This window comes from Sorex fumeus, unplaced genomic scaffold (genome assembly GCF_029834395.1).
Source record: "Sorex fumeus unplaced genomic scaffold, SorFum_2.1 ptg000037l, whole genome shotgun sequence".
Taxonomy (NCBI): domain Eukaryota; kingdom Metazoa; phylum Chordata; class Mammalia; order Eulipotyphla; family Soricidae; genus Sorex; species Sorex fumeus.
This window is the reverse complement of record NW_026606094.1, coordinates 56229128-56241496: the sequence shown is the minus strand read 5'-3', so window position 1 is coordinate 56241496 and position 12369 is coordinate 56229128. Positions and strand designations below refer to the sequence as shown.

Below are 12369 nucleotides of genomic sequence, written 5' to 3'. Positions count from 1 at the left end.
AAATAAAGAAATTGTTTTCAACAACTATGTGAAAATCTATTACATGGAAAATAATGAAATTTTATCTCAACTTTATGAAACTACAGAAGTTAATCAAATTGTGTTAAAAACTTGATGCTAGACCCCAAACCCTAAAGTACATAGAAAAAAACACAGGCAAAACACTCATGATAATAGTTTCAAATGTGCCTTCATTGATCCTCTTCTGTGGCAAGGAAAATTAAGACAAAAATAAGAAATTGAGTGGATGAATGATAGTATAGTGGTTAGGGGGCTTGCATGCCTTGCATGTGCCAACCTGAATTTGAGTCCCTGTGTCCCTTTTAGTTCCTCAAACCCACCAAGAGTGATCTCAGAGCCCAGAGCCAGGAGTAAGCTGTTGCCACACCGAGGTGTGATCCCCAAAACCAAAATAAGGAGGAAAAGCAATTTTATTAAACTAAAAATTCTGCATTACCAAAAAAAAGTTAATCCAAAGGAAATCCTACACCATAAGAGAAAATATTTGAACACCATGTATCTTGTCAATTAATTAATATCTAGCAAAAGCACAGCATGTAGGGTGTTTGCCTTGCACACAGCTGATGAGGCCAACCTGAGTTCGATTCCTCCAGCGTCAATTCCTCTGCCCCTCTCAGAGAGCCCGGCAAGCTACCAGGAGTATCTTGCTCACATGGCAAAGCCTGGCATGCTACCCGTGACGTATTTGATATACCAAACACAGTAACAAGTCTCACAATGTTACTGGGCCTGCTCAAGCAAATCAATGAACAATGGGAGGACAGTGACAATGACAGTGACAGTCATTATATTTAAAGGAATTTAAAAATTTAAGAACAAGATCAAAAAGCATACCAAAAATGCCAACAAATCTATTACCACAAAAACAGAAAGAAGTACCAGACTCCTCACCAAAAAAGATATAGTCTTCCAAAAAGCACAGAGAGGGAAAAAAAAAAAGACGCTTATTACTGAATGGGATACCACTTCACAAATGTAAAAATTTCCTGTACATAAAATGGCTGAAAAGGACAAATGCTCTTAATGATATGGTGGAATCCTTTTGGTGTAAATATAAATTTGTCTGTCCTCTATGGAATAAATGATAGGATATTTCTAAAAATAAAAAATAGATCTTCCATATGGCCTTAATATTTTAGTCCTAGGTATCTCAAAAGAAAAAACAATTAAAAAAGAATTAAAATTTTAAAAAAATAATTTAAAAAAAAGAGAGAGAACAAAAGGGAATGCCCTGCCACAGTGGCAGGGTAGGATGTGGGGGATGGGGGTGGGAGGGATACTGGGACCCGTAGTGGTGGAAAATGGGCACTGGTAGAGGGATGGGTACTCGATCATTGTATAACTGATACCCAAGCACAAAAATCTGTAAGTCTACAACTGTACCTCATGATATTTCACTAATAAAAATTAAAAAATAAAAAATAAAAAATTCAAAACATTTACAAAATTAAAAATTAAAATAAAATAAAATGGGACTAAGTTAAAAAGATCTGTCCACACCCATTTTCACTGTAGCACTGTTTCCAGACAGTATTTGGAAGCAATGCAAGTGTCTAATAAGAGATGAGAGGATAAGGAAGATGTACATCACGGAAAAATACACTATCTTGATAATTTACAAGTAGCTTTGGAAGCAATATGGATCAAACTGAAAAGGTCACAGTAAATTGGAGGGTGAAAGACTGACTGGTACTGGATGATTTCATTAATTAATAGATGAGACACAAACAAAACAGAATCATACAAACCCAACCTGATAACAAACTTTGTATTAAGCCCACAGAATTGAAGTCACCAGAATAGGAAGGAGTAGGAACTAAGTATAATACATAGTTATATTATAAATTAATAACTAGAAGATTAAAAATAAAAATTAAAGTATATTTTATGTACAATCAGGTCACAGTCACAGTCCTCCTGTTGTTCATCGATTTGCTCGAGCGGGCACAGTAACATCTCCATTGGAGACTTTGTTGTTACTGTGTTTGGAATATCAAATACGTCACGGGTAGCTTGCCAGGCTCTTCCATGCGGGCGAGATACTCTCAGTAGCTTCCCGGGCTCTCCGAGAGGGGTGGAAGAATCGAACTCAGGTCGGCCATGTTTATGTACAATAAAACTAATTAAAAGATAATCTGAGTCAATGGAAGATAAATATTAGTATCTGTAAAATTTTAAAGTTAGTTTGTTAATTTATGTCATTTGTGCTATTTTGATACCAAAGATCTTTCCCTAATCTATTATGAAATAGATCTAGCTAAATACCAAAGAATACAAATATTAATTTCAAAATGACAAAGATATTAAGGAAATTATTGGAATTAAAATTGAAATTTCTTGCTTTAATCCTGCTTTTGGAGTTTAAATTTCTTCAGCATATTAGAGCATCATAACTTCATAATTTAGTAGGTGTATGAGTATTGTCCCATTTTAAAGATAAGAAACTAAAATTCCAGACAAAATGTTAAGGTCAAATATCAAATGAAGTTTTGAGCTATTAGCTCAGGCAGCTTTGCTCCACACTTTAAGTTCTTAACTAACTTATTTACTGATTTCTAAGGTATCTATTGGTAACTTCAAATAAAAAGTTTATAATTTCTTCACTTACACTTACTTTATATATAAGTGCTTGGTTTGTTATTTTCTTCAAAACAGAAGTGCATGAAATAAAACAAACAGAAAACTTGTCCTTTTGGAGTTTATAAGAAGTTGTAGGTAGCTTAAGAGAATATGATTTAAAAAAAACTAAGATATATATCATGTCAGATTATGTTTGCTAGAATATTATGCATATGAAAAATACATCCAGAAAGTGAGAGAAAATTTTGTCAAAATTTAACTGAATTAATCTTTCAGATAAGTATGATAAGTATCTCAAAATGAAAGTCAGTGTAACACATTAAGACAGTATACACTTTTATATTAAAATATGCAAAAATATACCAATGTTTTAATTTGTTATTGCTCTAAATGTAACATATACAGCTATTTGATAAAAATGGATTTAGTGATATCTGAAGAAAAACAGAAATTATAACTTTATTTTTAAATTCTAAGAATAATGACTAAGTTTAAAGTATAATACATAGTTATATTATAAATTAATAACTAGAAGATTAAAAATAAAAATTAAAGTATATTTTATGTACAATCAGGTCACAGTCACAGTCCTCCTGTTGTTCATCGATTTGCTCGAGCGGGCACAGTAACATCTCCATTGGAGACTTTGTTGTTACTGTGTTTGGAATATCAAATACGTCACGGGTAGCTTGCCAGGCTCTTCCATGCGGGCGAGATACTCTCAGTAGCTTGCCGGGCTCTCCGAGAGGGGTGGAGGAATCGAACTCAGGTCGGCCATGTTTATGTACAATAAAACTAATTAAAAGATAATCTGAGTCAATGGAAGATAAATATTAGTATCTGTAAAATTTTAAAGTTACATACTTATATTTAAAGAATAAGATTAAGGAGAACATTTTAGGACATATGAAAATTTGAGCAATGTAACTTTTGAAGTATAACCTGTCACCACTATTAAATATTCCAATACTCCCAAATTATAACTTGTTATGCCAAATCCAGTGCAAAAACTAAAAGATTTTGGCTAGCAATTCAAAGCAAGTTTAAGCTGAAAGTAAAATGACAATCAAATTACCTGAAAATAAATTTCTCATTATAGTATTTCTTAATAATTTTAGACAGTAAATGATATAGTAATTTGACATTAGCCCCATTAGACATTTTAAAAAATAATAATAATAAAAGTAATTTGGTACTTCTTCAGGAGTAACAGAGATATACAAGCGAAAATGTATCACACAATAAAACTGCACAAGGGAGAAAGAAAAGCCTCTTCAAAAGAAAGTATTGAGCAAATGGACTCTTATTTGGCAAAAGGAAAAATAAGATAATAAATATTAAGTAACCCATTGATTAACACCATGACATCATTAACACCATACACAAAAATTAGCATGAAGTGGATTGAAGTCTTGAACATTAGACCCTAATACATAGGTGTTGCACTCTATTTCTCAACTTCAGAGATGTTTTGGAAGCTAAATTATGAGAATTTGGTCAGGAGAAAAGGCAAGAATGAACAAGTGAAAGTACACTGAATTTTAAAGTCATTACACGGTGAAAGATAGTCACCAAACAAAAAGTCCCACTAGTAGTTCAGAGGAGGTGTTTGTATATAACATATGCGTAACAAGGGATTGATGTCCAAAATATATATATATAACATATAACTTAACAAAAGAGCACATAACTCAGATATGATAGTTTTGAAAATAGGCAAGAGATCTCAATAGAAACTTCCATAAAAATGTATATATGAATGGCCTACACAAACATAAAAACATGTACAAATTATTCTTAGGTAGAAGCATCTCAAAACCACAATGAATTTTCACTTCAGATTAGTGTAAATGGCTCGTCACAGTTTAGAAATAAGTGTTGGCAAGAATATGTCAAGAAAGAACCTTGATTGTATACAAATTGGTGCATCATCTCTGGAAAACATGGAGATTCCTTAAAAACTGAGAATGGAAGAGTCAGAGTGATACTAACAGGAGTTAGTTAAATAAGGCCTTATACATTATTGAAATAAACAGTAAGGAGTTGGTCTGGAGTACAATTGGGTGTGAACAGGGGACTTAAATAAATAAATAAATAATAAGGTAAAAAGCCGATATGGATCAGTAATATAACTTCATAGGCATTAAACACTAGTTGAAAGAACATCTTAGACCTGAGCTTATATTGGGCTGGAGCGATAGCACAGCAGGTAGGGCTTTTGCCTTGCACGCAGCCAACATGGCCCACCAGAGTTCGATTCCTTCACCCCTCTTGGAGAGCCCAGCAAGCTACCGAGAGTATCTCGCCCACACAGCAAAGCCTGGCAAGCTACCCATGACATATCCGATATGCCAAACACAGTAACAACAACGTCTCCAATGGAGATGTTACTGGGGCCCGCTCGAGCAAATTGATGAACAATCGGAGGACAGTGCTTATATTAGCATTCTTACAATAGCCAACATATGAAATTTATCTAAATGCCTATCAACAGATGACTTTATAAAGAATTTGGTATATAATATGCTCAATGGAACACTACTTGAACATTTTAAAAGTGTGTACATGTGTATATTTGTATAAATAGTACATCTTAAGGAATATTGGGGGTTGATGGAATTTTACGCATCATGAGTTTGAAGAGAGTTAATCATATATCTTTGCCAAGCTTGTTGTATTTTATACCAAAAAATGGTAGATTTGGGACTCGAGAGGTAGCTCATGCTTTGCATACAGTGGGTTCAGGTTCACTAAGCAGCACTGCATGCATGATCCACCCACTAAACATATCCAAGCATGAGGCCACAGATATAGACCTGGGAATAGCGCCCAGTACCACTGTGACCTACAATCAAGCAAATGAAAAATTAATTATTGACAATATAATTAATTTTTTGTGTATAAATAATGTCTCAGTATACAAACATATGTAATGAAATGCTCATAAATGAAACACTGAAATCGTTAGTTATACAGCTTTTTAGGGAATTGCAGTTACTGACCAAACCAAGTGCTTGCATATAGGAAATACTAATTTATGTCTCACAAAGAGAAGTCTTAACAATAAAAACACATTTGTTTTGCACTGGATTTCAGATATAAGAATTGGTTTTTTAATTCTGTGATTCCATTTTGGAATAACTTTTTTAATGACAATAATCTGTAAGAGCTAAACTTATATTTAAGTCTTTGCTATATGAAATTATATAATTAATTTTGAAAATTAACATAATTTTATGCTGTAATACATGCTATACCTATCTCAAGAAAGTCACTCTTCTGCCTAGAACATCAGCATGAGATTTATAATAAAATTTAAATAGATACTGATATATTTCACTTTCATTTATCAAATATGTTTATTTTTAATTCATTTAAAGTAAAAGTATAGGGTAGTCATGTGGCTTTGTGCTAGAGCACATGTGCATTGCATATGTAAGGCTATGACTTGAGCTCTGACACCCTTTATCACACTCTTGTACAATTGCATTAAAAAGTTCAAAACAAATAAATCATAGTTCAGAATATACTAAAATCAGTTTAAGAATTAGTAAATACATATTTCAAAATTTTAATTTAACTTGTTCAAAATCAGCTCCTCTTGCATTCTGTAACATTTTATTGTGGATAAAAACTGTATGAATACCTAATGTATGTAGAATATTAATCTAATTGTTATATGGTATAGCATTTAAAAAGACATTTGGGGGCCAAAACAATAGTATAGCAGGTGTTGTTTTGCAAGTGATGAGCACTTCCATGAGTGATTTCTGAGTGCAGAACCAGAAATAACTCTTGTGCATGAAAGGTATGGCCTAACACACACAACACACACATATACAGACACACACACAACACTCAACACACAACACACACATCTTTACCACAGCACTATAAAAAAATTAAGTATATTGAGTATGCAATTTGCTGGTAGAATTGTTTTGAATCTACAGTGTCCTGACTTCAATCTCTGGCACCACAAAAAAAAATATATATATATATTTTTTTTTTTGCTTTTTGGGTCACACCGGGCAATATACAGGGGTTATTCCTGGCTACACATGCACTCAGGAATTTCTCCTGGCAGTGCTCAGGGACTATATTGGGATGCTGTGAATTGGACCCGTGTGCAAGGCAAACACCCTACCTGCTGTGCCATCGCTCCAGCCCCCCCCTCGTTTATTTTTTTTAAATATTTTTAAAAGGGATGGTAAGATCCTTATTAGTTATTAGATCACCACAGTTATCACATCCTTATTAATAAGGATCTTACCATCCTTATTAATAAGGAACGTATGACTTAGAGAAAAAGAAATAGTTTGCTTAAAGTTGCAAGTCTTAGAAGTGAAAAGTTGGAAGTTTGTCCATTCTATATATAGAAGTAGTCCTAGTTTAATTTGCTTCTTTTAAAATCTATTTATCAAAAAAATTAATTTTAAAGGCCAAAATTTTTTAGCTGCTTTTTATTTGGTCACTTTTAGAGAATTCCAAGTGTTCCTAAAATATGGCTGCTATTTAAATTTGTGGCTTTTGGCAATTTTCTTTCAAGTCTCTTGATATTATGCCAAAGGGACAAGATCCCATGGGAATTTGGTCTTAATTCTCATCCAAATGAACACCTGCTGTCATTGTTCTTTATTAATACTATAGTCAGCCATGCCAACTCTCAGTGGTGGAACCCATTCAACACTAGGAAAAGGCAACACCAGTTCCCTCACTGTTATTTTTCTCTCCTCTTACTATGTGATCCATTTGTCCAAATATCTTGGAGATAGAGTTAATATTAAGTTTATTTTTTACTATTATTTTGTGTCCAAGAATTTTACTTAGCATTCTGTTATGTAAATGTCTTTTCTGGTTATGTTTATTTGGAAGAGAATTTTTTGTTATTGTAAAAAATATATGTTTCTAAAGCAAATTATACTGCACAATGTGTTTTTAAATGTTTCAGTTTTCTAAATTAGCAGAAACAAATAATTCAAGCAGAAGTAAACTCAATGAGAGCCTCCCTGAGGATAAACCAATATTGATCATTAATTCATAAGACTTGATTCCTATTTCTTTGCTTTTGTGTAACTGTCTACCTGATGTATACATTTAATTATAAGGCATTACAAATTGATTTTGAAACAGGAGTAAAGCTAAAATAAAAGATACTTCAAAATTAATTAATGTTCATGCCACCAGTATGCCATAAATAGCATACCTTCTATTTTACTGTAACTTCATACTATATTAAAAAGCATGATCTATATTTATAACTTTTAGATTTTAAAGAGAAAGAAGAAAAATTGTGATGAGGTTTGGCAACATTTCAAACAATAAAAGTAAAACATGCTGATAGTCTTAGCAAATCAGGAAGTTGTCCATATATATGCATATATATACGCACACATAGACATGGATAGAAATATTATATATTAAATTTTGAATCATAGGGGCGTTTTAGTCACATTTAATATATTGTACCTATTATATCTACTTACTTTTGCTCTTTTCACTGGTACATTAATTCAATTACTCAGCACTTTTTAGAGGGTAAAATGTTTGAACAGGAAAAGTTACAGTTCTAGCACAACTCTTACTTGTTTGGGAAAAACAGCTTTCTCTCTGACATCTGCAGTGGGCATTGATTTCTCGCTTGTTTTGTTATGCATGAGTAAGCACATTAGCCTTTTTACTTCACTCATTAGACTTTTAATTCTTGATTATTGTTTTCAAGATGATTTCAAATACACAACTTCTTTATTGTCTTTGTCAGGTTTTTATTTTCCTTTATCTTCCCTATAAAATAAATTAACAGTTATCACAATAGTTTCCCCCCTTTTCTGAGATGAGTAATAAACATATTAGTTTCTCATTGGAGTAATTAATCATGGGTCTGTGCTTGGAATGTCAGCAAGAATTGTTATGGCTTCAAAAGTATGGACCATATTATTCCACAGATTCCACACAGATAACATATTATTCCACTCTGCTACTGTATCACCTAAACTCTGAATTGAGTTTCTAAAAGGAAAATAAAAATTTACTCAGGACTGGCACATTTGCTATCTCAATCACTTACACTGGTTACCAATTTTCTAATTGTAGATTGTTATTCTTTGCCTTTATTTATTAAGCAAAACTAAAAATGCTGGGTATTTACTTGTAGAAAAGTTAACATTACACATTCAAGATAATCAAAGAAAACAGAAATCATATACTGTTATCTTTTGTTAGATAAGTACTATGTCTACCCAATTATTCTTAAAGAACTAGAAACTTTTCTCCTTCATTATTTCACACCATAAATCGTTCTTCAAATCTTTGTGTAACTATTTTGCGTAACTACTCTTAACAGATATGTTCATATGTGGTATTTTACATATTTTTTGAATATGGAGTCAAACCAGATAATAAAGAATATATGAGTGGGTATAGTTATACATATATAGTAGAAATTATTTCCTAGAACAAAATATGGCAAGGCACCAATGGGATTTGGTAATGTAAAATATTTTAATATAATATGGATGATTAAACATTTTGTATAATGTGGAATATCTTGGTAATATTTTTAAGAAAATTTTAATTAAAATTATTTAATTTTTATTACTATTCCCTTCATTACCAAATAGGGTAATTAACTATTCTATATTCCTTTTCTACTTTTTTCTACATAGGATGCCTCCATTGCACACAGATTTCACATCATGAGAGAAAAACACCCAGAAAAATTCAACAGTAGGTAAGTGTAATTACGTATGGTCATTTTCTGTGGATCATACAATAAACAGTATCATTGTATGGTATAAATATATTCACTGAAGATGACTAGAGATGTGTCTAACATATAGTAATATAAGTGAATTTCATGTTCTTCTTAGGTTTTAATGAAATTTTAAAAGAATGCACTAGGGCCACAATTATTTTATTCTCGTGTGTTGTAAGAAGTGATATCAAATACAAGGTGAAAGTAACATTCTAAGTAACACCCAAGAATGGCCGAGATTAGTACCAGGAATTTTACTACATGGCTTGGAGGCCAGCCACACATGCTAGGGAAAAAGGGAGCTCAGATAGAGAAGGGCGCACCAAATAAAGGGTGTTGGGAGGATCTTCCCAGGATGGGAGAAGCATGCTGAAAGTAGATTATAGACCAAACATGATTGTCACCCATTGCCTCTTTTGCAAACCACAACACCCAATAAGAGAGAGAGAACAAAAGGGAATGCCCTGCCACAGAGGCAGGGCGGGATTCGGAGGGATGGGGAGTGGGAGGGATACTGGAATCTGTGGTGGTGGGAAATAGGCACTGGTAGAGGGATGGGTATTTGATCATTGTATAATTGAAACCCAAGCACAAATATCTGTAAGTCTACAACTGTAACTCACGGTGTCTCACTAATAAAAATTAAAAAAAAGAGAAAGTAATGTTCTATCAGTTATTGTGGAGCTCTTTATAATATTGTTGTATGGGTGAATCCAAACAAAAACATAAAATTCTGATATGATAATGCTATGTAATTGTATACTACATAGTTTTTATATAAGACTGCTAATTTTTGTGCTATCATGACAATATCAGCCTCATGGGAACTAAACCAGCGAAATAGCAAGAACAGCATAAACCGTTTAAAATAACTGAACTTATTATGTTCAATCTACTTTGCCATTATAGCAGTATGTAAAAATGGTTGCATATAAAATGTGATGTTGACTGTTCTATTATTCTGAGAATAAAGGCTTAGTTTTGGGTCTTTCCTATTTTTAAAATGGAATATGGTTTACCTTTAATCCACTACTACTGAAATGTGATGCAAAGTGATTTTTCTTTGAATTCAGTTATATTTATTTACACTACCTTATGATTAAAAAATTACGACACACATTTACAGTTATATGACATGTATATTATTTTTCAAAGCTATAGGACCTATTGCCTATATGTGGCTAAGCTGATATTAGTCATAGATGTTTTTCAGACCATTTATTAGAAAACAACCCCTTGTAATTTCTCTTTATTCTAGTTCTGTCATATATCATGACCTTGATGTATTTTCTTCTATAAAGTTGCATGATAATTAAGTGTTAAAATGTGCCACCTATATTACGAAATAAAATCATATGCAATTAAAGTAATGGGCATATATCTAGACCAAGAGAAATTTTTGTTTACAAAAATTCATTTGATGAAATATGTAAAAACAAATTAATAAATATAAAATCGTATTCACTTTATAGATTCTAGTACTCAATAAAATAACTTGAATTTTCTAGAATAAACATCCATTGATGTATATGAGATTTTATGTAATAAAATAAACTATCCTGTGCTTATTGAAATGCCATCTGTGTAGCATTCATGTGTTAATATTTATATTAAAAGTAGGTTTCACAGAGGGTAAAAAGCTGTGTGTGAGATGCAGCATGCATTAGATCCCTTCTGGTGTTTCCCACTGTAAAAGCCCATTAAGACAAAATATAGAAAGGGTAACATGTTTAAGGTATTGATGTGAGGGTATTTTGGTTTTCAACTTAATTCAGCAGAGACAGAGAAAGGAAAATAGAAAAAAGAGTAGATCAGTGGAAGAAAGGAGAGAAGATATAACAGTGAAGTGAGAATGGAAAATTCCAGAGATTTGTGTATCAATATATTTTTGTAATAATCAAATTCAACAACATATGCAATGCCAAATTAAGTGTCAAAAGTTATTGAAATCTTTTCACCGGAATAATTTTAACTCTCTTTAATAATAATAGCTCCTAACTCCTATTATTCACTTAAAACCACTTGTTTTTGTTATGAGTCACACTAATATATGATATTCTTTATTGCCCTGTATATGGTTAGATACCCTTTATGGAAATGTGTTTGTATTTCACTAGTGGTTAGAATTAGTAAGATTACATGATACTGAAATATATTTGTATCTTTGGGGCAGAAGCAAAGTATCACTTGTTGTAATAGCATAAAAACAGTTTTTTTATGGGCCCTCATCATATAATAATTGTTGTGAATTGCAGAATGCTAGAGTCTAGTAGTTGTTCAATGTATTATAGAACTTTTTTTTTTGGTTAAATACTTTTCTTCCTTTTATAGAATCCCTGTGAGATACAGAGTTACAAAGCTGATCTTGCAGTCATACAGTGTTCCAACATACATCATTCTACCAGTCTACAATTCTCACCACTTATGTCCCTAATTTCTCTGCTGCCACTCTATTCTCTATGGCAGAAAGCTCTCTCTCTGTCTCTCTCTGTGTCTCTCTCTCTCCCTCTCTCTCACCTCCCCCCAATCCCTGCCACTGCTTTCATGCCAGTATTGGTTCCTTTTGTTCTTTTTGACATGGGCTAGTGTGCTAGTCTCTGAGGTGTGAGATGATATCTTGTTTCGATTCTCATCCCCCAGTTGATTAGTGATGTGTCTTTTGGCCTTTTGTCTTCCTTCTTTGAGGAAGTTTCTCTTCATTTCTTCTACACATTTACTGATGGGGTTAGATTTTTTTTTCTTGTAAAATTCTACCTGTTCGTTATATATATTACATATTAACTGATTATCAGATGGGTTTTGGATAATTCATTTTTCCCATTCGGTTAGCTGTCTTTGTGTCTTGGTCACCGTTTCTTTCCAGGTAAAGAAATTGTTATTTTGACAGTCAGACCTAAGATTATACCCATTATCAAGTCGATTAGGCATGTACATGTTAACCTATAGTTTTGTATTTGGCTTCTCTCAGAATTATAACCTTTTAGGGGCTGGAGCGATAGCACAGCGGGTAGGGC

General features: G+C 32.7%; 1 protein-coding gene across 3 annotated transcripts in view; it reads left to right on the top strand.

Annotated features, from left to right (window-relative positions):
* DGKB (diacylglycerol kinase beta) overlaps nucleotides 1-12369 on the top strand; it is an 808203-nt gene that overhangs the window by 431461 nt on the left and 364373 nt on the right. For all 3 annotated transcript variants that reach the window (XM_056117996.1, XM_056117994.1, XM_056117995.1), the window contains one exon: nucleotides 9267-9331. In XM_056117996.1, coding sequence (XP_055973971.1) covers nucleotides 9267-9331 — 65 coding nt within the window. The remainder of the gene's footprint in view (nucleotides 1-9266; nucleotides 9332-12369) is intronic.